Source organism: Passer domesticus, chromosome 2, assembly GCF_036417665.1.
Source record: "Passer domesticus isolate bPasDom1 chromosome 2, bPasDom1.hap1, whole genome shotgun sequence".
Taxonomy (NCBI): Eukaryota; Metazoa; Chordata; class Aves; order Passeriformes; family Passeridae; genus Passer; species Passer domesticus.
The window spans coordinates 34,393,969-34,421,060 of record NC_087475.1 but is presented as its reverse complement, the minus strand read 5'-3'; the positions used below and the strand labels follow the sequence as shown (position 1 = coordinate 34,421,060).

At 38.2% G+C, this 27,092-nt stretch overlaps 2 protein-coding genes across 8 annotated transcripts in view; one reads left to right on the top strand and one right to left on the bottom strand.

Moving 5' to 3' along the window:
* PPP2R3B (protein phosphatase 2 regulatory subunit B''beta) overlaps window positions 1-15,919 on the top strand; it is a 45,514-nt gene extending 29,595 nt beyond the window's left edge. For all 3 annotated transcript variants that reach the window (XM_064408204.1, XM_064408203.1, XM_064408206.1), the window contains 11 exons: window positions 1,083-1,186; window positions 1,733-1,835; window positions 2,596-2,670; window positions 6,263-6,349; window positions 6,785-6,941; window positions 8,297-8,345; window positions 9,442-9,531; window positions 10,217-10,392; window positions 13,142-13,260; window positions 13,368-13,474; window positions 14,724-15,919. In XM_064408204.1, coding sequence (XP_064264274.1) covers window positions 1,083-1,186; window positions 1,733-1,835; window positions 2,596-2,670; window positions 6,263-6,349; window positions 6,785-6,941; window positions 8,297-8,345; window positions 9,442-9,531; window positions 10,217-10,392; window positions 13,142-13,260; window positions 13,368-13,474; window positions 14,724-14,868 — 1,212 coding nt within the window. In that variant the 3' untranslated portion in view covers window positions 14,869-15,919. The remainder of the gene's footprint in view (window positions 1-1,082; window positions 1,187-1,732; window positions 1,836-2,595; window positions 2,671-6,262; window positions 6,350-6,784; window positions 6,942-8,296; window positions 8,346-9,441; window positions 9,532-10,216; window positions 10,393-13,141; window positions 13,261-13,367; window positions 13,475-14,723) is intronic.
* A 1,259-nt stretch (window positions 15,920-17,178) lies between these two features.
* The window catches only part of LOC135293717 (cohesin subunit SA-2-like), a 57,791-nt gene continuing 47,877 nt past the window's right edge, over window positions 17,179-27,092 (bottom strand). For 4 of the 5 annotated variants that reach the window (XM_064408198.1, XM_064408201.1, XM_064408199.1 and 1 more), the window contains 6 exons: window positions 26,282-26,436; window positions 26,051-26,179; window positions 22,033-22,223; window positions 20,788-20,962; window positions 19,693-19,822; window positions 17,179-18,201 (listed from right to left, as the gene is read on the bottom strand). In XM_064408198.1, the coding sequence (XP_064264268.1) occupies window positions 18,193-18,201; window positions 19,693-19,822; window positions 20,788-20,962; window positions 22,033-22,223; window positions 26,051-26,179; window positions 26,282-26,436 (789 nt within the window). In that variant the 3' untranslated portion in view covers window positions 17,179-18,192. The remainder of the gene's footprint in view (window positions 18,202-19,692; window positions 19,823-20,787; window positions 20,963-22,032; window positions 22,224-26,050; window positions 26,180-26,281; window positions 26,437-27,092) is intronic. The other variant, XM_064408200.1, reaches the window with a different exon arrangement.

The window sequence follows — 27,092 nt, the reverse complement described above, 5'->3', positions numbered from 1 at the left end:
TTAGTGCTTGAAATCTCACTGCAAGTCATGGTCTTGCTAATGAGTCTCAGGTTCTCATCAATGTTCCTGTCACTTTGTCCAGGGTCTAGAAAATAGAAACTGTGACTGCTCACAAGAGCAGCACTGGGGGTTTGCCTCACCAAAACTTTTTTACTGCTAATCTGAGTGATAGGATCCCTGTCTTCCACAGGTCCTTTCAACACAGAAGTGAGGAGGTAGGGAAGAGACCCTTCTCTCAGCAAGGAAACTGAAAGGATCTAGTCACCAGTAATTCAGTGATGAAAGACACCTTCCTGAAGAGTACTGTCTGAGCACAGTATTCATCAAAAAATTATTTTAATTTGTTTGAAGTACTAGTTAAGCTATTACATGAGAAGTAATTGTACTTTTGTTCCAGTGACCTTACACATCTTGGAGTATTCAGTGTTTTTGGAGATCCTTTGGGATGCCAGCATGTCTGACTGCTCCCAGCTGGAGTCAGTTTTAGGCAGATTGGGCCCTTGGCTGTTAGGGCTGTGGACACTTGTGCTTTAGGCGCACGTGGTCACACTGGAGTTGGGAATGTGGAGCTGTTGAGTACCCTAAAGCAAGATACTGCTGCTCAGGGCAGGCTGGCCTGCTACTTCAAACTGGTTAGAGGATGTGCCATGCACGTGCAAAGGATGCAGATGAGTTGAGCCATCCTCTGAGCCAGACAAATGTCAATTTGCTCCAGTTCAGAAGGGCTATAAGTGTGCTGTCTTGAGCTTAGCTTAAAGATATCCAGCTCTTGAGCAGAGCTTAAGATGGGCTCTGTTCAGCTGCTTGGAGCATGGACAGACAGACATGTGACTCACTGCATTAGTCTGTTAGGAATGCTACAAGTTTACAAGTTGCCCTGTGTTTTGCTCTCCACTTTTGGATTTCACCCTAAAGCAGTTGCTTTAAATGGAGGTGAAGCTGGTTTCAGAAACTGTTTTTGAAAAAATCTCTTCACTAATGCTTTCTTCTTAACACTTGTAATTTTTGAAGGATCTATAAATAAAAGAGTAGCCTTCAGATAAGCAATCAATAAACTGACTTGATGTACACTTCACTTGTAGGCTTGTGAATGCCCACTCTACTGGAAAGGTCCTTTGTTTTATTGTGCTGGAGGTGAACGAACAGGATACGTGTCAGTTCATAAATTTGTTGCAATGTGGCGGAAGTAAGTAGATTACTTTTTTTAGAAGTACTGCATTTTTTTTTCATTGAAATGTGATATTTTAAGGTCTGAGTGTGATCTTGTCTTCTAAAGGGGAATAAAACACTTTCCCATAATCAACTATTGTCAGCAAGCTTGTACATGGGAAAATGTAACTAAATAACACTTTAATATAAACAAATCTTCATTTACAGGGTTTATAGATTTTAAAGTGTTTGGGTAAATGACTGACAGTTCGTGAGAAGTAAAAACCATGGTGGCCTTTACTTGTAGATGCCAGTTCTGAACAAAGTGCTTTTTATTTTTAGTTCTTTTCTAATTCTGACTTTAAATGGTCCTTTCATGTAATCGATTACATGGTGTACCTATCTCCCTTAACATAAATTTAAGAGACACTACTGCTTTGATAAGTTCACTTGGAGCATGGTTTGACATTTATAATGAACTTTGAATAAATATTGTTTCATAGGCCTTGCTCTAGGCTGCCTGCATGAGGTAGCATGAGCAATTTTTTGTGTAGAATACTAAATGGAAATACTTACATTTCAGAGTACTTCAGACTTGCTATGATGATGCTGCAAAGTTTGTTCATCTTCTGATGAACCCTGGATGTAACTACTTGGTGCAAGAAGACTTCATTCCTTTTTTGCAAGTAAGTTGCAACTGAAACTATTTCTAGGAACACAACAAAAAATGAACTGGCAAAGCACTGAGTTGTTTGAACTAAATATACTTTTTTATGGTTATCATTAAAGTTTATTGATAATATTTAGTGCAACTGACTTTGCATGATCCACTAAGATGCTAGTGACTTGTTTTACAGTTAATAATTTTGTATAAGGTGAGGTGTTTTTTAAGCACCATGGTAAGATTTAAAATCAGCTGTAGGAATAACATATGTATTGGAATCTTTTGTGTTTCATAAGGCAGTTAAAGTTATTTAAGTCAGGGTAGCCCTTTGGACGGCAAAGGAAAATTGGGATATGAATTCAAAACCTAGTAAGTCTTTGTTGGAAGAGCAGCAAACACCATCTACAGAAATGACTGAACAAAACCTGAATTGACTTTACTGAATCATAGCCAAAGAATTACAACCGGCAACAGTCAGCAGTGTTAAAAATCCTCAGCCTATCTAAAATATAGGAAAAAATCCTATTAAAAATCTTAATTCTAAGATACAGGAAAGCTTTTGTTTGTCTGATTTATTTAAAAGATAATATTATTTTTATAAGGTTTGTAATGTGATTTGTCTGAAGCTGTGGTGAAAATGAAGTTATCAGTAATGATTGTGATAATTAATTTAAATTGTTTTGGTTAAGAAAGCAGGTGTGCTCTTCTTTGCTAATTGTCTTGTATGGTCACTAATGAATAATCTTTGGAATGTTGTTATTCCTTTTTTTTTTTTTTTGTAGGATGTGGTGAATAGTCATCCAGGCCTTTCATTTTTAAAAGAAGCATCTGAATTCCATTCTCGGTATATTACAACAGTAAGTGATTTGTATCTGGAAAAGCTAATTTTTGGTTAACTAAGAAAATCAAACTTAAGATTAGTCAAATGTCTAAGCATCTTTGTCCCATGGGAAGAGTAGAGTTAGAGCAGGCTGTCAGCCTTCATTTCTACATAACTAGAAATTTTGTGGAAAAAGTCTTTCTTAGGCCTGGTGGTTCTTAACATTTTTAAGGAATTGCTGAATTTAATACTAGTAAGAGAAGCAGTGAATTGCAGTAGTGTCAGATGAGTTAATGAGTATTAAATGAAGAGCAGGCTGTTATCTTAAACACTTGATTGTGGCTGTAGACTGCATTCATTAGAATCCTGACCTTAGTCTGGGATTAATTAAATGAAGTCTTGAATGAAACATCTATATTAATATGATTATGTTCAGTATTATGTGAAATAATGGTAATATTGAAGCTGCTTGCCACTTGTCTCTCTGGGGACTTTTCTTCCAAGGAAGGTTTTTGTACATGAAAAGTTTCATTCCTGTCTTCCCAGGGTTATGTGACTGAAGTATTTGTTCTGTACTCAAGGGAAAAATCAGTGACATTAAATTTTCTCAATGTAGACTAGACAGTCGATTCCACTGAAGTCTCAAAAGATTAAGATTCTTCAAAATGACATTTAGTTCACTTTGTGCAGGTGAAAACTAGCTTAATGAATATTCTCCAACAAAAAAAAACCCATGCATCATTGATCATCTTATATCCATCTTATATTTTGACCCAGGTTAAAATTGTGGAAGATTGGGTTTTTTTGAGAGCGTTTGGGTTTTGTTCATTACATCCTTCTTACAGAAACTTGCTGGCCTGTCAAGTATGTCCTGCTGCATTAGGTTTTGCTTCTTGTTATAATGGCTACCTGAGCTCACAGAACTTTCTTGTCAGTTGTGAGGGAAGGAATTGTTCCATGTTTTGTTTCTTAATGGATTCTTGGTTGTGTCACAGCCTGCTCTGGTTAAAATTGTGAAAGCTTGCTGCGTGACCTGAAGAAGAGTAGGAAAGAAAAGGTCCTGCCATGTCCAGTTACTTTTCTTTGGAGGAACAGCTTATTAGAGTAGGTCTGAGTCTAGCAAAATTCAATAAATTATTACTGGAAATATTTTATTAACAAAATTTAGTGTAGCCTTCAACATAAATGTGTGTTTAATCAAAAAATTGGTGTTAAATCAAAAAGTAAACTAGTATGAAAGTATCCAAAATATTTGGAATGCCATTCTGCAGATTAAGAAATGGCAGGAGCCATCTGCCTTTTTCTTGTCATATTTTAGGATGGCGTGACTGTTCACAGAATCACAGAATATTCTGAGTTGGGAGGGACCCATAAGAATCAAGTCTAACTCTTAAGTGAATGATCCATACAGGGGTCAAACCCACAACCTGGACATTATTTGACCATGCTTTGACCAACTGAGCTTGTTACAGTCTTCCAAAATTGTGTCCTGTAACATATTAATGATAATAATAGATTCTTTTACCTATGATGAAAGAAGCCATTTCATACCTGTATTCAGTTAGCTTAACCTTGCTACATGGAGCTTTATCTAAAGGATAAGTCCAGCTGCAAACCAAATGAGCCATTCTTCTGCTGGGCTTTTGTCTATACCTACATATATGTATGTGTGTCTGCATACACATTACATATATCTCTTTTAGCATGTGTTGTGTAAGCCATGAAAGCAATCTGTTCTGCCTGCTAAGATATGTTATAGGTTTGTTGGTCAGTCTAGTTACATATGGCCAGGATAGAGCTGAAATAAGTTAAAAATGTTTGCTGTGACAAATGAGATACTACATTTATTCTTCCAGTTAGGTGCATATCTGAACTATGAGTTCTTGAAATTGTAGTCTCTGTATTGCACCATTTCTTCTCCCTTCTGACAAAGCACTCGGCAGAATAGTAAAGGCAATTCTCTGACAATTTCTTATACTCTGCATCAGTTTACTTTAGAAAACAGTTTAAGTCTGTTCCCAGTTGTCTTTACCAAACATTCAATTTTGTTTTTATTTTTAGACCAGTTAAATGTATAACAGATGAGATAATGACATGCAGATGGATTAAGTTGCAAAGCTAAGGCAAAAACCTTTTCAGAAAAAATTGCTTTGTAGTGTAAGCCAAAAAATGGGCCTTCCCTAAATTCACAATTAGAATTAAGTTAATTAAGTTTCAGAAGCAGGATAATCTATTCTTCTGTCTGGAGTCATTGAACCAGCTGTTCTTGTTCAAAGTAAGAACTGAGGAGCTTGCTGCGCTACAGTTTTAAGTTTTCTTTAAAACTTCATCAGTACATTATTCAATTATTTGTAATTTTAAAATGATTGGTTAGTTTAAACTATTGATTTACTGCAATTGAAGTCTGAAGTGATAAAAAGTTTAGCCTGTAGATGAGAGGACATTTTAATTGTGGGAAACGGGTTCCTAAGGCGAGGGGATTTTAGTTAGTAACTGCTCTCTTGCAAATGAAACACTACACGTGCAATACTGAGTCTTGCCAATTAGCAGGTATAATCAATCACCAGTTGAGCAGTTATAGTTCATAATATGCTTGGGATGTTTTTGGTTTGTTTTTTGTTTCGTTTAGTGGTGAATGCCTGACTTGAAATGTACACCTAGTTGTCTTAAGTCAAACAAATTGAGGTGAATACTGAATGCAGTTAAGTAGCAGAAAAAAAAGATATTTTGAAGTCTTATTTCAAGTATTTAGTTTGTAAACTAAATCTAAGAAAATTATAGCAACTGCATGAGTTGCCCAAAATAGCCATAGAACCATTAGTTTGGAAAAGACCTATAAGATCATTGAGTTGAAGTACATGTAAAAGGTATTTTAAAAAATGTGTTGAGTACTCATATGGATGTGTTTGTTTCTGGTTCCACTATCAGTGGAACCAGAACTAGTAGTCTTTCTAGCATAGATTTTTTTTTTTTTTCTTTTTTATTTTTTTTTTTTTTTTTTTTTTGTTCTTCACTTGGAAAATATTAATGTACTACTTTTAATGCTATTAACAGGGTTTTTTTTCAGGGAACTTCCAAATAGAATGAAGTTAAATGGGTAAAACCATTCTCTTTGCACCTGCAGGAAGTATTTCTGTCAGATGTTGATTTGTTGTGTTTGTAGAGTTCAGAAGTAGCAACATCTGATCCTTAAACAGTCCCAATTCTATTTCTGTAAATTCAATTATGAAGTAAAACAGTCTTACAGCAAATGCAGGTCTTCAAATCTGAAGTAATAAGATACATTAATAGGTTCATTATATTATATCCTGTAGATCTGGAAGACTTGAGGTAGTGGAATCGCCAATATGCATACTTTGGATAGCACATGAATATTCTGCAACATTACTGCATGAGATATAGGTACTGCAGCATTGTAATAAAACTTGTCTAGATGAGTTTAGATATAGATTTAGAAATGGTTTGAATAGTGGATAATGACACAAGAGAAGCTCTAACTAATGAGAATAGAAATAGGGGAATGATGGAGCTCTCTAATGCAGCTGTACTAAAACATCTTTGAGATATAATTGGATGGGTTTTTAATTACCATAGCTAAAGTTTCTTTCCATTTTTTCTTTCTCTTGCAGGTCATACAGAGAATATTTTATACAGTAAATAGGTCCTGGTCTGGGAAAATAACTTGTAATGAGCTCAGGAAAAGCAACTTTTTGCAGGTACATAACATCTAAAATTTTGCAAGAGAGATATTTCTAGAAGTTTTAAAACTGCATTAACTAAAGGCTTAAGGGAGTAACATAAATAGCATTTCTTCCTTTTCCAAAAAGTAATGAAGACCCAATTGCATTAATTCTCATACATTAGAATATGTTTAAATGTAACTTTTTCTATCTAGAGCTGTATACATGTAAATGTGTGTAGCAGAAGTTGGTCCAATCTGCTCATTCTTTTGTCAGTGCATTCATTTTCTGCTGTGTGTTCAGTTTTGCTGTTACACAGTATGGTGTGCATTGTCCCTGAAAACAAAAATTGTTCCACTGAAATGGCATGAGATATTAACTTGGCTATGAAAACTCAGAGAACTCAGATCATTCAACAAATAAATGTCTTACAAACTCTTTAATATGTTCTGTTTGTCCTTCTGATAATAGAATGTGGCATTATTGGAAGAGGAAGCTGATATTAACCAGCTGACAGAGTACTTCTCATATGAACATTTTTATGTTATCTATTGCAAATTTTGGGAGCTGGACACAGACCATGACCTCTATATTGATCGGAAGGATTTAGCTCGACATAATGATTATGGTATGACAAACAAAGCACCTTTGTTTACATGTATTAAATGACCTGTAAACTTTGAGCTGAGGAAGTGGTTTAATGCCAAGGCCAGTTTGAGTCTGTTGGTGTGGCTGGTCCTGCTAACTCAGTGAATTAAAGCAGGACAAGTCATCTGTGATGCTACTTGCATCTACAAATACCACATTTGAGGAAAATTCTGAATTTGAATTCCGATCTTGACAAAGAAGTAGGGCAAATATCACAAATATCAACCCATACATAAATGGGTTTATTTGGCAGTTTGGGTTGTTACCTTGGACAAAATCCGTTTTACTGATATTATTCAAGTAGTGTTACTTTTATGGCAAGATATAGAGTAGAAAAGGCAAACATACCTTCAGGTACTTAGCTTATTTGGAGTTTTGCTAACTCAGCTGCAGTGTGTTTTGCTTTAATACTGTTAAGCACCAGTTAGCAGGTTACATTTGCTACATGTATAATATGCAATGACGGTGATTCTGTAGTCTTGCACGCTTGTTCCTATTTTAAATATTCTTATAGCTTGTATGGAACTGTTGGGGCTCTTTTTAGATGCCTCGTGTCCATCTTAATAGTGTTCCTTTCAGGACAGGAAAGCTTACCTAAGCACAAAGTGATTATGGAGTATTACCCCATGTTAAAAAGGATAAACACAATTCTGATTGCTTCTGAAAATTTGCTTACCAAAGTTTTACTATGCTTTAGGACAGTGAGAAAGGAAAACTGCTTTCATTTGAGTGGCTGCTCTATTATGTTAGTACATTTTAGAAAGAAAGCACAACTAATACAGTGCCACCTGCAATTTAATTTTGCAGATTCTTAAGGATAAATTGAATATCCTTTACAAAGATAGTGCTTAGTTCAGACATGTCTCTAAAATCCCTGAAATGGTTTCAAAATAGAAGCATGGGTCAAAACCATGTCAAAAATAGACCCCCGTCAGAATCAGAAAGGTATGTTTATTATGTGTGATCGTGCCAGTTCTGCTTTGGCTCTTTGCCAAGGTCATGTAAAACTTAATGCCACTGAAAAACATTATTTACTTGTCAAAGAACTGGGAAATGCATTTTATTAATCAGCCAATTTTATTGCTTGTATTGCAAGTTTATCACTATTTAGGTATTAAGTTTGAATTCAAAGCTGGGTGGTTGTAGTTTTGCCTTGGAGGCTTTGTGTTAAGTGATCCTCTCTAAAAGGACTTAAAGGGATTAATGAGCACTACACTTGATCTTTCTCACTGATCTGTGTATATAAGAGGAGAGTTCCAGTAAACTCTTCAACAACACAATACATGCAAAAATAACTTGCATAGAGTTGACACTGTTTCAAACCTTTCTTCACAGCAATTTCAAATAGGATGATAGAGCGCATCTTCTCAGGAGCAGTAACAAGGTACTTATTTTGTATGCTGATCTAAATCCCGTTTCATTTTTGCTTGTTAAATTCTGTGGTATTCCAAGGGAAAAAAATGGCTCCCCCTCACAAAGGAGCAGGAATTTCAAGATTAGATTTGTAGTTTAAATTCTAGTAGCACTAGAGTGGTCTTGGAACCTTTGGCACAGTCAAGTTCTTCACTCTCTTTACCTATATGAATAGAGGCCACTGGATATTGAATGATTTAACAGGACTGGGAATGAAGAAGGAAGAAATGTTAGCATCATTCTTTTTCCATCCCTCAAACCTGTAAAATGTTCAAGGAGAACTGAGCTTTTAAGTACTAATTGTAAAATCAATGCTTATTGCATCAATAATTTTACAAAAATGCCTCCAGTTGAGTTAGTTCACATTTTTGACAGTCATTCTTCGTTTCTCCCTTTGGGATTGACTTCCTCTTTTGTATTTATGGCATTTTATTAATTTGTGAAATGTTTCCTAGCACAATATCTGAGATAGAAAGCAACTGATAAACAGAAATAAAAGCAGAAATAAGAGACTTAGCAGGAATATGTCTAGAGCTTACTGCTTTATCTGAGTTTCTTGGGCAAGGCAAAAACATATACCATAGTGTCCCAGACATCTTGAAGATAAAACATCTAAAAATTAATTTCATTATTGAAATGTAATACGTCTAAGAACTGCCTGCTTAACTTTTTACTAGACAGGTTGACTATGTGCAACTTATTTGGTTGCTGCAGTTACAGGAGTAGAAACAGACAATTATGTTCTTGCCATGAACACTTACTTCCTGAATATTTCTATTTCATTTTTATCTTCATATTTTAATTCAAAAACTTTAGTTAGTGGAGTTCTGTAAAGCTTTTATGTTCTCATCACTTCTACCTGAAGAGAAATTCTAAAAAGTACTTGTATATAATATATCATCAAAAATTATTTGAGATGGCTCTTCTATTAACAATAACCTTATGAATACTGGATCATTTAGGAGTAAATAGTTAATACTAACAAGGAAAATAATCCTTAATTTTGGTTAGTAAAAGCTAGGTGTTCTAAAATAAATTTTCTGTCTTTTTCTTCATTGGCCTCCAAGAGGTAGAAAAGCACAAAAAGATGGGAAGATTAGCTACGCTGATTTTGTCTGGTTTTTGATATCTGAAGAGGACAAAAAAACACCAACTAGGTAAGAATGAATTTGTTTCAGCAGAAATAAAGTCTGTCCTGGTTTTTCCAGTCCTTAAATGGAGACCACTGATGAACAGCTGCAACTCTAATGGAAGAAGCTAAACTATAAAAACATGAGTAGAAAACTAGCCCAGTTCTTTGCATCATCCTTGTTTATCAGTGTCTCCTGTTGTTGTAGCTGTAGAGGTCTCATTTAATGACTTTTAAGAGGCTAATTCAATGTTACTGTTTCACAAGTTGTGGCCTGTTTATATCCGTTAAGGATGTTGCAGCTGTTTCATGATGCCAGTGACTTTGGGAAGCTGTGCAGCTCCTGTTTGCTAGCATGGTACTGATAAGGAACCCATTATGTGATGTGTCACTAGCTTGTTCAATATCTAAACATACCCAAAACACTGAAGCTACGTACAATGCAATTTTTCATTGTCTCCTTTGATTTTTTTTTTAATGCAAAAACCATGTGTTTTGGTCTTCTCCTTCACACCATTAACAAACGTGTTTTCAAATGCAGTAATGGATGGTGTAGCAAATACCAGCAACTCTTACCACAGTAGGTGGTTAATGACTTTCCATGGATTAGTGGAATGTACTCTTAAGTCTAGTTTTGCCTTTGAAACAGGCAACATGAATCCTTTAAAGTCTGTAGTAACTTTGTCTCTTTGCTGTTAATGACTGAATTTCAGCATTGAATACTGGTTCCGCTGCATGGATCTTGATGGGGATGGTGCTTTGTCTATGTATGAATTGGAATATTTTTATGAAGAACAGTGCCAAAAATTAGAGAACATGGCCATAGAACCTTTGCCATTTGAAGACTGTTTGTGCCAGATGCTGGATCTTGTAAAGCCACAACATGAAGGTAACAAACTCCTTTTCCATCATTAACTTCTGTTTCTCTAGATTTAGGAGTTAGTGCAGTCTTAAGAGCACTCAGTTGGTCATACAAATAAAATGCCTTGACAATGCCTTGACATCTGTTAAAGCTTAGTAATTGATTGGTCATCCAATAGCAGGCAGGCATTCTTTCCATACTAAAATTTAATATGCTGCTTTAAAATTCCCTGTCAGCTTTCATTTTGTGATTCTAGCTACATTTAGTCTCAAGTAAAACCATGTCACTATCTAGCTGAGGTGAGGCTCTCAGGAAAACCTCCTGATGGTTTACTCATTTCTCACCTCTTCCAGTGCTCATTTAATTGAGTTTCTCTGGAGGGAACAGTTTCTAAACAGTCTCTTAGACCAGTAGAGACTTAGGTTACATTAGAAGCTTAAGCTGCCCTTAGGAAATTCATTACAAGGGGCTTAAAATTAACAGAATAATAAACTGTTCTGAGTTTTTGGCTATTTTTACATTTGAACTTTCCTAGACCTGCATTCTACTCTTTTGCATTTGACATTGTATCATCAGCTGATAAAACTTCAGTTCAATCTTTTACACATGAAAAAAACTTAAAAATACAATTATGGTTAGACAACCAGTTAGTAAGTTGTATTTATTGCCCACCTTCTTTCTAGTGTTAAGAATATTTAAATTGCAAGAAACTTAATTTTTTTTAAGACACTTGTCATTTATTGAGATGTGGTTTTTTGCATGCTGAGAGAATTGAAATAGCTCAAATCTAGAACATAAAGCTTAATATTCTTATTTAAGCAAGTTAAAATGGATTTTCTTAGTGAAAACACATCTCTAAAGGCAGATAAAAATTGTAAATGAAGAAAGAATATTAAGTGTGATTCATCTGAAAGTTCCATCCCTGGTATCAGTGGAATGAAGTCTTATGCCAACATTGTTTAATGCATAGGGGCTAGGGGGCATTTATAATGAAGTGAGTCAAGCTCTAGAAGCACATTTATGTTTTATGGTTGCTCACAATCACCTCCTGAGCTCAGTAGTTCCCTTCCAGTCTTATGTTATGCTTCTGAAAGGCATTTATAATAATATTTCTGTTCTGCATTTAAAATGAAACAAGATTGATATATCTCATCTGTGTTATGAGGATGATAAAAGAATGCTATCAAACACAACCAAGGTGAGCTATTCAGGATAACAAAAAAGAAGGCCAGTTGAGAAGGGTTGATTTTTTTTTTTTTAGTAAAAAATTATGTTTGAAAGGTGTATTAAGAAAAAAATCTGTTTTTCTAGTACAAAAAACTAGCAGTGTAAACTGATGCTTCACTTTGTAGCTTTAAAACAAGAAGACACTTTCATGAAGTTATGACTAAACTGTGATACAGTTTCTACTGAATGCTTTGTCTGCTAAAAAGCAAACTTTAATTTCTAGAGACCTGAATTAATTACTTAAATTTTACTCCTGTTTTGTTGGTGTTTGCGAGTCAGTGGTAGGCATCTACACGAGTGTTACGTGTCTAAGCTCCCATTGCAATAAATGGAAACTGGAGAGCAAGTCAATGACCCAAATATAGGAGTCTAACTTAAACTGGGAGCTTATGTAACTAGGATTCAAATAATTTGCTTGCCTGTGGAGAGCTGCTGCCACTTGGAATGGCGCAGTGCATCAGACATCTGTGTGGGTCTGACAGATACAGCACAGGTGCCACGGGGGATTCGTGTCCTTCTGGAGCACCAGCAACGAGCCAGGCAAACACACTGGGGCCCTTCATGACAGATGCAAGCATGGCAACCATGTACAAATGGGATTTGGATTCTGCTTCCCTGGGATGTCCTTGAGTTACACTTTGTTAGAGGCTGGGACAGTATGCTGAGGAAATACTGTTCCAAGTCTCATTTTTATTGAACTCTTCTATAACATCTTCAGTTAGCTCCTATTTGATTAACAATGGAAGATTGTCTGTATTCCAGGTGAATCAATAAAGTGGAGTTGTAAGGATAGTCATCTGTCTTCCCTTGTGTATCTCATATTTTTTAGCCTTTCTGCAGAAGCTTCAATATTCAGCTTTGAAATAGGGTAACATTTCTGAGCAACCTGACAAATACTTCTAATGCTTAATGCATCCATTGATTTGAGTCTTTAAAGTATCACTATAAAAATCAAACAAAACACCTCTGAGCATTTATCTTTCCTCTCAAGCAGTAAATATTGATCAGACTGGACAAGTGTGGCAACCTTGACTCTATGAAAAATTAATCTGTATGAAGCATAGTCACACACTGTCATCTCTGTCATACATTTGTCTGCTCAAGTCAGGGAAGAGAGAGGGCTGCTGCCATAGGAGATTCCTACCTGCTACCCAAGCACTCCTTGGGAAGGAATGGCTAACTTACTAGAGACTTCTATCTGTTGAGGAAGCTTAAACAAATACCTTAAATGATTTTTAATGGCTGAGGGACGTAGACTGCATCTCACTTCAATATACTGACAGGCTATGGGATATGACAACCACAGCAAGGAAAAAAAAATCTGAACCATTTCAGGTTTTGTACACTTTGAAGGACACATCTCTAGGTGTGTATTTCATCTGTTTGCACCTCTCCCATTGCATGGAGGATCAGTGACAAATGTTGCTAAGCAGTGATGACTGAGTAATGATTGATAGAGTACCTTTTGATTCCTCCACTTTCCCAAAAGGCTAACTTCAACTCTAATAATTTTATCTCTAATAATCTTATATCATAATCTTCTTTACAGGAAAAATTACTCTGCATGATTTAAAGCGATGTAAGTTGACAAATGTGTTCTTTGATACTTTTTTCAACATTGAAAAATACCTTGACCATGAACAGAAGGATCAGTTTTCTATGTTGCGGGTGAGTATGAGGCTTTAAAAGGCTTTATAGCTATGTGCTTAGCAATTAATACTGTTTAAATTCATTAATTAATACTGTTTTGTCTAACATGCAACATGATTGTTTAGGATGGTGAAGGTGATAGTCAAGAGGTCTCTGACTGGGAGAAATATGCTGCTGAAGAGTATGGTATCTTGGTAGCAGAAGAGGCAGCAAGTGAGCAGTGGAATGACGGGTAAGAATGCAGCAGCACAGTGAAATGAATCCTCTCTACTAAAGTATAGCCTCACCACCACTATCATTCATTTAAAAAAGAATAAACACATCCTTCTCAAAAATATGTAATTAATGATGTATGAGACTACCAAGTACACATGTGAGCAAAAACTCTTATTCTAGAATATGCATCTCTTTTTACAAGCCCTTGTTTTTAAATGTGTAACTTGGTGAATTGAACCTTCAGATGACTTTTGTTTTCTGTTTAAAGCGGTGGTGAACTCATGGGAGAAACCCAAGGTGCTGCTCTATTTTAGTGTGCATAGTGGAGTCTTAGTATTTAACTCTATTTTGCCCTATGTCTTTCTCTGAAAGAACAGCTGATGAGCACTTAATTCCTTTATAAAGCAGTTTTAAAGAACAAAAATGCAGTATCTAAAGCTCATTCTCTGCACAGTCCTGTTAAGTAGATGGAAAAAAAATATATGATGAAATTCAGTAGTGGTTGGAAAGACATACATGAACATGAGTCACCCTAACCCAGGAAATGGTCAGGTTTTTAATCTGCTACCATAAATCTCCACAGAGACTTTGTGGGTTTTTTAAAAGCTATGAATTATTGATTGATCCCACCTAAAGTGTTGAAGCTAACCTTTTTTAAATATCAGCCTTCACTGGCTTGCGTTAGTTAAACATACATTTCATTATCCTCCTATTTATCTGCATCAGCAGCAGGTGGTTATCAATAATTCTGGGTTAACAGCTGGGTTTTGCTTTCCAGCATCTGCTTAAAAGCACGGTTCCTCTCAGTTCCTGGTGCTCATGCACATGTCAGTAAGAGCCTCAGTCCACTATTCCTCCTCTTTTATTGTACCTAGTGCAGCTGTATTTTGTTCTTCCTAACTGAGCCTCACTTCGGCTTTCTTGGAAAGAACTTGGGAGGTTTCTGGCAAGTACCTAAAGCCTTGCATTTCACCATTTCTAACCTATAAGTACTCCACTGGAGCAGTGTGTGTGTCAGTGTCTGCTTTGAATCCTTTCAGTAGAGCTGCATTTCACACTGGAAAGTTCAGCATGTGATAGGAGAGTAAGCTAACTTAAATTCAGGGAATTATTACAGAACCCTGGTGCTGTTCTGGTTATGTTTCTTTATTATAAAATATTGGGAAGTATGTTCTTCCTGCAGCTGCCTTGTTAGTGTTCCAATATTTAGGCACTTCCTGGCATAGACTCTTTCATTTTCTTTTTTTTTTTTTGTCTGCTTCTAGGTATGAAGCAGAATTGAATCCTGTAGATCATCAGAAGGCCAGTGTTCTAAAGTATCAGATGGAGAAAAGACCATTTTTTGAAATGCCTTCCCATCTGGCTGATGTAGACTTGGATGAATATGACTATGATGAGGATTTTGAATAGAGGTTACTTATGGTCAGCACTTGCAGAACAGAAGGGACAGTCTGCAGCAGGTCTGCTACACACTGATACGTTTCAGTGGGGTTTCTTTCCAGGAAGTCAGCTTAGTTTTATGCTAAAAATATCTAATCACACACTACCTTTTAAGTAAAAGAAGTGCATTTATATGGAATGATGAAATTTTTGTATTTATTCAATAGTTTATCGTTTGTAAAATAGATTAAAATATTTATTTTCAGATGTTGCATAATTCCTTTTTGGAAGAATAACAATATTTGATTTAAGAGAAAAGTAATCTACTGTTTTTAAGAGAACTGTATAATTCTCTTGAAGCTGATGTGTGGTGCACTGACCATCTCCATCTCACCTGTGAACAGGTGTTTCTGTCCTGGTATGGGAGGTAAGGAGACAATTTACACCTGCAGTGTGCTCATGCTCATAGACCGCCCTCTTTTAGGTTTGATGCCTTGGCAAGGAAGAGATGTGACAATGAGTGCACAGTTCAGCACTCATTTACAAGCAGAGTTTTGTCTGACAAGCTGTGCATATTAGTAGAATACACTAAAGTGAACACCCAAGACAAGTTGTTTTTCTTTTCTGTGTAGTCCTTGTTTGCCCCAACTTTAATTTTGCCCTTTTAAACTTCAGTCTTTTTGTTGATGTTAATCATAACAAGATTATTTAACAGTGAAGTCTGAGTGTTCATCCTTGATCCAAAATGGGTGTGTTAATTCATGCAGAAGGAACCAATTTTTTTTTTTTTTTAATCCTTTGTATAAATGTTACTTGATCAGTGATGTGCACTAATTTGTTGTGGGCATTCAGTGCTTTTGTCTGTCCTCCCCTTTGCTTGTTTGCTATTGACACATTCCATGGATATTCATCAGTGTCACAGCAGCTTGAAATTGTTGCCTCACTCTTAACTGTTAAACAGGTTTTGTTGGGAAAAAAGTGTACAAAAAGATGTAAGTTATTTTTTTGTTTGCAGTGTAGATCTTTTAAAATGTTTAGAAAACATGTTTGTATTTTCAAATAAAGATTTTCATACATGTAATTGAACAGTTGTAATTTTTACATACTGCACACAATTCATGTCTTACTAATAAAGAGCCATTCACCACAGGCTGGGTTACACAGGTATGCAGTCTGGTTGGGTAATTACAACAAGCTGCATATGCAAAGCCATCAGCCTCTAGCACAGTTTTCTTCATCCAAAAGAGTATTTGCTGAGCAGCTGGGAGAAACCTGTTGTGCTCAACTCCTCACACCAGCTCCTGCACAAACCTACACCCCATCTGTGTATCAAGAAACTCACTGCTGAAGGGAAACTCAAGTAATTGTAACACCATTTGAAGGATTTTGATTAATTGTTCCAGTTTTAATACAGACTCACCAAAGTCAAAGTTCCCCAGGGCTGGCTGGCTACCTTTCATTAACTGCCCATGGTTTGGGGCTTTTAAACAGTAAAGATACACAGAGCATTTCTGTGACGCTCTGTTCCCTCAGGAAAGAATAACCAACTGGCTTTGCAGAAAATGATCCTGAGCATCTGTTGCATTGCAAGAGATGCATTTTCCTACCCTCAAACTTTTCTCAAGAAGGGGGCTTGTAACTGGGCAGCAAACAGCCACAGGCTTTCCGAGCATGCAGTGACACATCTCTGTCACACCACACTGTGGTGCAGGGTCGATCTCTTCTGCAGAGCCTGTAGCTGTTGTTGCCACTTTGTGTTTAATGAAGTGCCTGTTAAATCCTGGTCTCTATTATACTTATGCTAACCAATCCCTTCTTTCCTAAGCAGAATGTATCCTTCTGTTCTTAGAGAAGTCCTTTTTCTTAAAATAGGGGCTTGTGGATTTACTGGACCTTGCCTCTGCAGGCTAATTACCATCCCAATGCCACTGTTACAAAAATTAAAGTATCCATATGTTTGATGTGGTTCCAGGTATAACTGTTTTCCTAGTCAAGCTGTATTCTGCCTACCTGGTGAGTCCTTGGGCCTAGATCCACATGTCATCCACAGATCAGTACCCCAGTCCAGGCAGGGGGAGTTACTGATGGAATCGTAGAGGAACCTGAGAACTATGTCCCTTGTGTCAGCCTGCACACCATGCACAAGGAAAATCATGGATTCACTGTGGCCACTTCAGTATAGCCAATACCTGGGCAACAGTCATGGCTTTCACTTCCATCTTCATGGGAACTCCCTGCTCAGCCTGTGGAATAACACAACAAATGCAAAGGCCAGCACACATTTGCTGCCATTCTTTCTCCATCATGGTGTGGGAGTATCACACATTCAGTACTCGTGGATAGCAATAGTTCTGTAGTTTATTTTACACAGTTACAATCCAAAATATATATATATATATATAAAAAATAAAGCTGATATGATTACTGCAATGTACAATTCCAGGGAGCAGTGAAAAGGGTCAGTGATGGCAGCCCCCACTCCCCAGCCTACTGCCACCGAAACACTCTTGAGTGACAATCACTGGCAAACTCTTAATGCAAAAAACCTATTTTTCAATGGCCATATTTACAGTCTATTTACATTGTCGTTCCAGGCATTTTCCAAGTAAACACCACATGATCACTGTAGGAAGGACTTCTTCCAGAGGAAAATAGTCAGCTGGTCCATTGTTTCTGTCTTTGTTACTCTGAAGCCTTGACAAGTTTTCCCGGAACATGTCCTGATGCTTACAGATCTCTAACCACATCTTTCTAAGCAACGGAATTCAAAAATACTTTCCCACAACTCATCCAGGTTTTCCATTTTACAGGCAGGAAATGGTACTTGCCATTAGCCAGTGGGTCCCAGTGCTCACAGGTGGGCCAGGCTCTTTTCTCCCCTGCACTGGGTGCAAGGAACCAAATCTCCAACCAAATGGACAGATCTCCATTTGGTTATTTTAAACAGTAAAGAACATGGCCATCAGAGCACTGCCCCCACATGCTTCAAACAAGCTTGTCTCACCTGGTTCACAGTGTCTTTGATTCAGTGTTTGTCAATACCCTGATTCCAATCCTGCCGCTGTGAGGTTTTTCCAAGGCAGCATCAAGGATCAGGATGCAGCTGAGTAAAGATGCTCAGAAGGCCCAACCCTAGAACTGCAGCAGCCACCTCAGTAATGCCCACAACCAGCAATGGTGAGAGATCAACCACAGTGCTACACACTGGTTCTGGGTGGATGCCCATGGGCACAGAGACAACTTGATCCATGTCTCCTGCCACCTCACTTGATGCTCTCACACCATATTGATGAGTTAAACAATTTGCAGAAAAAACATAGCGTGTGCTTCACTTCTGTTCGTCCTCTCAGTGTCTTAACTGTCCTACATCACAAGAAAAAAAGAGATTAAGTCAGTCCTCTCCTATGAAGAAGACATCATGTAAAAGCCCATAAGGATTCTGAGTAACAGTGTAGCATCTAACCATTCAGCAGCTTAGCCATAGAGCCAGCTCTTACAAAGAGCTACAGCTTCCACAAAAGGAAAGAAGCATTTCCACACCCCAAAAAAGCCCAGAAACACAGGCACAATAGGGAAAGGCACCATACTGCCTAAGTAGTGCAATTTCTGTATGGCTTTGATCTTTGTCCATGGAGTTAAATTCTTCTATTATCTATCTTCAGTTGGAGCTGCTTCAAGTACATGGGCCAAACTGTCTACATTTTAACATGCATATAACTCAAAGAAAAGGTAGAAGTCCCTTTTTTTCCCTTCTAGTCCTCTTTAAAAATAAAAGCCCACCATATGTTAAAAACCATTGGCTGAACTTTACAGCAAAAACTCATTTAAAAAGACAAAAATCATGCAAAGTCTGAATGTGGTGGTTAGATGCCAGAAAACCAGTCACTGGAAAGCAAGGGGTTGCCTGAGTCACTGCAAAAATACTGTCTGCCAAATGCTGAGTTATGTTCTGAAGTGCAGACAACAGGGGGAAAAACCTGAAGGAATTGCTCAGCCACCTGTAGTGGCTGACACAGAAACCTTTAGGGGGCAGAAGGACTGTGATCAGCTGTAGCATAGAATAAACTATGGCCTTTCTTTCCCCTCCACCCCTTTCTTTGTACAGTCACTCCACAAGACCTGCTGTACAACATCCTGAGTCCTTGCACTCCACTGGCCCAAAGGGCTAAAAGTCCTTCCCTGCTGCAAGGATACAGTCCAGGGCTGAGCTAAGGCCCAGGCAGAGAGCTGCAGCTCTGCCAAACTTGAATCCCAAAGGCAATCAATGCCCATGAGACAAGCCCCTGTCTATGCTGGTGCCACTCCAAGCCCACAATGTTCTCATGCTTCCCTTCAAATCCCCCGTTTGTTTGGGGACAATTTAATCTGCCCAACAGCCTTGACTGGAAAAGGGCAAGAAACATGGGATACTCCATCAAGAGCCCAGGGCTGTCCAGTGATCAGACACATTCTGAGTCTTTCAATCCAAAGAGCACAATGCAAACACCATTTCTGAAGCAGATATTCCCTTGCAGGCCACACAGCAGTGCCATCTCTGCAATGTGTCAGTAACATGAAGCAACTGCAGCAAATGGCTCTTAACAAGGAAGCTTCACAGTATGGGGAAAAAGAAAGGGGATCATCCTCTTAAAGCATCCTAGTGACAGTCAATACTTATGAATGACCTAAGGATGTCTAGATGCTACAATAAGGATTGCCTCTAAACTGTAGATTGAGCTGAAGGAGGAAATTACAGTTGCAGCTGGAAAGGGAAGAGGGCATCCCACTTTTCTCATCCTGAAAAGGGCCACAAAAGAGCAACCCCCTTTGCTGCTGCAGGACTACCCAGGAGACTCTGACCTGACATTGACCCACCTCAACTACAGCTGCCCTCAGAGCAGGAAAACCAGCCAGAATTACCTGGTCTGTACCAACGACATCAACATCTTCAATTGTTTCTTCTGGACCCTCCTCGGAGACATCTTCTGTCTTAACCTCATCTTTGCTGGAAAAGAAAAACAAACCAAAAAATAGCTAAGTCTTGAGATATCTCATAACAGAGGCTGCACATGGCATAAGTGTGCTTAAGGCAGGGTATTTCACATAGTAAGATCTGCTGCTGATATCCATGTAAGGTAGCCTAAAGTTACTGGCCCAGGATTTCCCAGTATGAAACAGGTTATGCTCTGAGGAATTTTCAATAAAGCAGTTCAGAAACAAAACACTGGTTTAAACAGGGGCTACCTTCATGTTTAATACATTTTTGTTCTATTTTACTTGTATTCTCCAGGTTCATTTAACAAGTGTCCCAAAACCTGGAAAAGTATGCATCTTCCCAGGATTTGTGTTTCACCTTTTAACCTAGTAATAGGGGAAATGGCACCTAACACCTCAATAAATTTGCTTAATTAAAGGAAAATACTGCAACTGAGCATTTTGCTCAAAAGTAGACTCCAGACTCCTTATTTCTGCAACACCTCTCTCACATCCAAGTTGTGTGGGGTTTCACTGCAGCATGTCTGCATGCTGCACACACTCTAAAAGAAAGCCACAGTGGTTAACAGCAGATCTGCAGAGACAAGAATCCTCTTTCATTTCCAGAGATGCAGAAAACACTTTTTGTCTGGCTGCAGCAAACAGCCTGAGAGTAGCCAGCACCACAGATCTCCAATCTGGACATGGGAAGTGGGACAGGGAACTTTCCTCCATTCTCATCTTTTTCTCTGCAAACCTGATATTACTTCAAGAAGGCACAGAAGCCCTGTTACAGTGGCAGGAGAAAGCAACAAATGTAGATATTGGACTAAGGAAACAAACCCAACCTGTCCTTGGGACACAGCCCATAAGAAAGACAGGAGGGGCACACGCCCTGACTCATGAAGTATTACAAAAAAACAGAAGGTGGACAGGGAGACCCCAAGTGTCAATGCCAGAACAGGTGAAGGAGCTTGTAAGACATCAAACTCTCACCAGTATCTTCTACGCAGCCCCGCTGGACTAAGAAATGGCAAATGTTCCTGCAAGTGCATCTCTTGAGATTTCAGCCTCTTTCTGCTTTTCCCTGCTGCAGAGGAAAGCTGGGTAACACACTGCTGTTCTTGGGCTTTGCTTCCTGCTTCAGTCTGGCTGGTTTCAGGCAAAGACCCTGCAACAGAGAGTGAACACAGTCATTCTTCAGCCTCACCCTCAGAGGTCTTGAGATGGACATTTCCAGTATGTTCCCCACAGCAGAGAAACAACTGGGCCAAGCTCAAAAGGACATCTGGAGCAAAGCATTCCCTTATTGAAAGAGACAGCTAAAAGCGACTTAAAATAAAATCCATTTAATTTGCCCACTGGTCATTTTTGCAATCTAGATTTATAAACTTGGCCCTGGTCCATAACTGCTATCAGTACTGCTGAGTCTATATAATGCTCAAGAAAGGAGGGCCTTTGGGGACAGAAAGGAACAAACTCTCTGAAGGCAAGTCACTGAAAAGAAGATTTATGAGAAAGAAACTAAAGGACACTGTGGGAAAATTTCCTTTCCTCCACATACAACTGCACAAGTCCTTAACACTTAGCATTTTTATTAGCAATTGTTTTCATAATGGCTTTATGAAGCCACCACATCCATGCAGTGAATACTTCATTACAGATTGGCAGTCCATAAATGCTGCCAAAACCTGGATGCAGCCCATCTAAATATAATTCATTAAGGTAGGAGTATAATCTTACAGGCTCCCTAGAAATTCAACAGAGAGAAAAACCCTAGAAGATGATTTGGCCCAGATAATCTGGCCTGAAGATCTGAATCAACTTCTGGAAATACCTCTCCTATCTCAATTTTCTTCAGGGCCTAAAGCAACAAGGTCCTTAAGCTAACAATTAAAAGCAATCAATCAAATCTCAGTGGCTCAGACAAATGCCAGATGTTAGTACACAGCAGAATTCAGATAATTTTGAATTCTCCTCACTTCTAGTCCTCAGCCCAACCCTACTGCTATTGAGTGATCAAATGACCTGTAACAACCACAAAGGTGAAGGCAAAAACCACAGTTCAAACTGGGAAGTCCACAACAACCAACACACCATGGTACTCCTCTGCTAATGCAAAGCATTAAATACATTTTAGCATGTGCAAATTTACTACAGCAAAGCAAAACAGCAAATACAGCAGTTTTGCCAGACAGATAAAGAAAATACAGCTGATCAAGAAGTGGGAACTTTTCATACCATTAGACAATTTCCTTTTAAAAGAAGATGTCTTAGATGAGCCCACAGGGGGCCACTCTCCCAAACTGCCAAGGACAGAGCTCTCCTCATCTTCATTCGCCAATAATGAGTTTCTGTACCAGACCAAAGGCTGCCATTTGTCTCCTCTGCAGGGCAGTGGCTCTGTTATGTACCTCTGTAAGTAATTGTACCTGTAACAAAAACAAAAGCAAGCATAAGGAAACTCACCATCCTTCCATTCAGTATCTGGGGCAGGTATTGCAAGAAAGGATTTTCACTTTTCTCTCCAAAGGTGCAAACAGAACTGTTGAAGAGAGGGCACTATTCTTCTGTGAAATACCTGACATCTCTGAAGTATCTATTTAAAATGCAAATATCTTCAGAGCTAAAAGAGTGCTTAAATTTTTAGCATTAGAAACAACACAAGATCCACAGAAATTACAAAACTACATCAGCTTCTATAAAGAGTTTCCTGTGCAGGGAAAGTCTGCCAATTGATGCTGCCAGTAGCAACCTGAACAGAGCAGAAAATCTGCAAGGATTCATCTCTTCTGGTGACCTTTTCTTCCTCATGGACACAAAGGAGATCCCAGGCAAGAGATGCTCCCTGTGATTTGGTAGTACAGGACACAGTACAGGTCAGGCAATGGGGGTTTTATAACATATATGGCTGTTCTGTCAAAATTAAAAACAGGAACAACCAATTAAACCATTTTTCTATATTATCAGCTCAAACTCAATCCAGTTCTCTCACTAAAATATCAAGTGTCTGCAAGAAGCAGATAACTGCTCTACAGTTGTGACAATACATGGGATATTGAAACATTATCTCAAATCCTTGTTCTGATTCAGTCCAGAGATTTGACATTGGGCCTTCCTGAATCCCAAGTGAAGCTATCACCTTTTCTGGAGCAAAAAGGCAGTCTTCAAACACCCTGTTTGAAAAACAGGACATTTCCAGCAAAGTCTTTCTGACCCATTCCTACTTAATAACAATAAGAAAAGAGAACCAAAGTCTGACTCAGGATTAGGAACTGGATATTCACCACATTTCAGCTACAGTTCATCACTTTAAAATCAAGCCCAGTGTTGTTAAAACAGTCCCCACCTTAGCAACTACCAGAAGTGACAGTTTTAACACCAGCCTGTGCAACATATTATTCTTTTTTTTTTTTTTTTTTTTATTAGGAGAGTGGCCTGGTAAATATCAGACGTTTCATTTGCTTTGCAAAACAAGAAAACCAGTGCTGAGAGGAGGTCAGGGTAAGCACCGGCTCTGAAACAATTAGAGTCCTGGACTCTGGGGGCCCCAGGGATCAAGAAACCCTGGTAATGGAATTTGTTAGTTTCAAACAAGCACGTATTGTAACTACAGTTTCAGGGTCTAATCCAACTGCTATCAATGTCAATGGAAAGACTCCTAGTGATTCCGGAATCAGGCCCTTCATGCTGCTTGCTATTCAGCAATTCATTTCTTGTGTGCATTTTGTGGCACAGAGCAACTGACAGGCCAGGTATTTTACTGCTACAGCCTGTGCAATTATAGGGGAGAGGGTTAAAGTCCATATACTTGCATGGTGTTGAAATATAGTCCTTTCTAACAAATGCCCATATTCTGTATCTCATCTGTTACAGGTACGTTCACATATGTTAACATATGGACCTGGACATCAATCCCATGATTAATAAGAAAAATGAAAATAACCAGATGTTTGTTTCTCAAAGTTCATGTTGACCTAAAACATTCCATCCAATAATTTATGATAGAGCTAAACCTAAATATTACTAAGAGGAAATATAATCTCCAGCCTCTGCAAGGCACTTAAGGCCTCCCAGAATAGAAACTGTTATTCTAGAAACATAGTATGAAGGTATTTGTGGATAAATTGCAATTTCCCTTCTAGCAAATTTTATTGTTTCCCATTTGTTCCCAGCAGCAGAGGGAAGGCCCAAAGCAGTAAGAAGTCAAGTGCATTCCCTGCTAGGTTCTGTTATTTTCCACAAAACTTTTCCATGAATAAACCTACCTGAATGTATCAAATGTATCTGATACATTCAGGTATATACTTCCAGAATATATCCTCTTATCAAGAAGTTTAATATAGTCCTAGGAAAAAAAAGATCAGGGTTTAGGTTTCATCTGCCCCATCAACAATTAAATATTTTCTTCTTGTTTAATTAAAAACTACTCCCAGGAGGTATATGAAATGACAGCTTTTCAAGGATGGTTTAACAGAAATCTAGTTATTCCATGGGTGTCACCACAGAAGCTTACAGCTCTTTAAAATACAGACAGAGTTATACAGAAACTGTCCAAACTGGGGCCTGGAGCACTTCCCCTGTGAAGACAGGCTGAGGGAGTTGGCATTATTCAGCCTGGAGAAGGCTCTGGGGAGGACTTACAGCACCTTCTAGTACCTAAACAGAGCTGACAAGAGAGCTGGAGAAGGACTTTCCATAACGGCATGCAGAGATAGGACAAAGCTTTAAACGGCTTTAAACTGAAAGTGAGTTTAGATTAGATATTAGGAAGGATTTCTTGACTGGGACCGTGGTGATGCACTGGAGCAGGTTGCCCAGAGCAGTTCTGGATTCCCCATTCCTGGAAGTGTTCAAGGCCAGGTTGGACGAGGCTTTGAGCAGCCTGGTCTAGTAGAAAGTGTTCCTCCCTGTGGCAGGGAACTTGGGACTAGATGATCCTTGAGGTCCTATGAATTCTATGAAAACCAATTTTAGAGGTAGATCTCAACGATTCTCATCTGAGAAAGATACAAGAATAGCAAATGAATGTTATCCATACCCATAGATTACGGGTCTGTAATCAATGTATGTTGACTATTTTCCTTCTGCATTTTGCATTCCAGCTTTGAATCAATTCTTTCAAATGAATTGTCTGTGTTGATGGCAATCATTAATAAATTGTGTCATGTGAAGTAACAGGAAAATAAGACATTTTACTATTTTTGACCCATGTTACATAAGACCCGTTTGATGATTCCCATGTAAGTTCTCCTCCAATGTAAGATAAAGTGACACTGGAACAAGCAAGTTACACAGAGATCAGAAAGATGTGATGGTTGGTTTTCTTCCCTTTCTGCTGACTTTCTCTCAAAAGTAAAACTTTTCTTGTCATATACTGGAGTGATTTGCTCAGAAATGCAAAAAGGCAGATGTGTCTTACTGTCCCACATCTTCAAATATGCTTTCAGGAAAATGGAAATGGCTGTTTTTTATAGTATCTGTAACTAAAATACTGAAGTGCAGAGATCCAGATCCAAAATGAACAGCACTGACTAAGGAAGTAATGCTAAAGGTCAAATAGAAGGAAGAACATTACTTCCATCTCAAAATGATCAGAGCTGAGGCAGGTGAAGGGAGTAAGATACATACCCATTTATCTCTTCATTTAGGTGCATAATACCCCACTGATGCCAAAAGAAGGCTATCACTGTTATAGCATTAAATGTAAATATTTAAACCACTGTAAAACATGGGCCCACTGGATCAGGGCATATTCCCGTGTAAATAGTAAATTCTTGGATTTAAGTATCTATATTATGAAGAGTGTCACATATATTTCTGTTCCAAATATGGTTCCATGGAATCCACATAATTGAGGCCTGAAGCTGTGGAAATAGGTAATTACAAAATAATGGTCTCTGCATTATTTCTTCCACAACCATTTGATTTACTTTTCTGTTCAGAAAAGCATTCCTGCCACTCCACTAACCAATCAAGTCACAAATCTCTTCCACCAAATTAATACCTTTTTCTTTAGAAGAATTGCCTTATGTGGCCACAACTATGTGTGAGAAAAACCTAGAATGCTTACTGCACATACAATCTGAAATAACTACTACTACAAAATTCAACAAGTGTGTCTCAAACTAACAGCCTGAGGGGCAGACTGATTTCAGACATTCTCTGAAGAGCCCTTGAGCAAATTCTGCCACACTGAAGTTCAAGTGTCCTTTGTACAGTGATACACAAAGAACAAGTGTACAAGAACTTAACTTACACTAGTCTTTTGTCTGGCTTTAGCAGCTTGTTGGAAAATTCACTGATGATTAACAGAAAGCTCAAGTTAGGAGGCAAGCATTTTCCATCTACTCCAGGAGCTCCTTGAAAAGCAAATTCAATCCCTTCCCTATTGAAAGAAAAACATAAAAGAACAGAGTAATAAAACAGTTAAAAGAGACACCTAACAAAAGCAATGACCATGGACAACATGATGTTACATGGCACATACTTGTGTATCAGGGCTATAGATTCTCTAGATTTCACTTGGTCCCAACCAAATGTTAGTGAAAAGCGGCGAGCAAGTTCTTTGATGTTTGCAAAGGAAGGAGAGGAGAAGTCCACACCATTACTGCTGTCTTGGCTTTCTGCATGTGTCTGAAACAGCTGCAAGAGAAGTCTCAGGTAAGCAAACACAGGTAAATTTGTTTGTAATCCTACAGGCAAACAAAGCACCTGGTGAACAGAGAGACAGGCATGGTACAGACGAGCTTCAGTTTCTCACAGAAGAGCAGGTAAGTCATGTGCTTCTGAAGCACTGAATAGAACAACAAGGAACTGACATAAAGGATACTGGTGTGCTCCTAAGACAGGCACAAATTAAAAAATAAAAATAAAAAAATGATATGCATAAACAAAAAACTGATTCCTGAAGATGATGGTCCCACTGACCTCATCTCCTTTTGGGTCTTCTGAACCAAGCCCCAGAGGATTAATTTGCCTGAGATGCTTTCAGAGTAAAACAGTGCAGATACAAAGCAGCACATTTGGCAGTACCATAGTCCCATTTTGGAGAGTAAGAGTAGGTCAAAAGCACATCTTGAGCTCAATTAACTGTGCTTTGGGTTTTTTTTTTTTTCCCCGAATAGAATACGGAAGTAGCTTTTTCTCATCAACCTGTTAACTTTCAAGGTCAGGCAAAGGCCAAAAAGGGTCTGTTGTCTATGTGATATCTAAACACAAAGTCCTGACTATGTCAGCAGAATATATGTAGCCAAATGCTGCTTGGACTCATCTAAGCTCAGATTTCAAGGGCTGGTTCA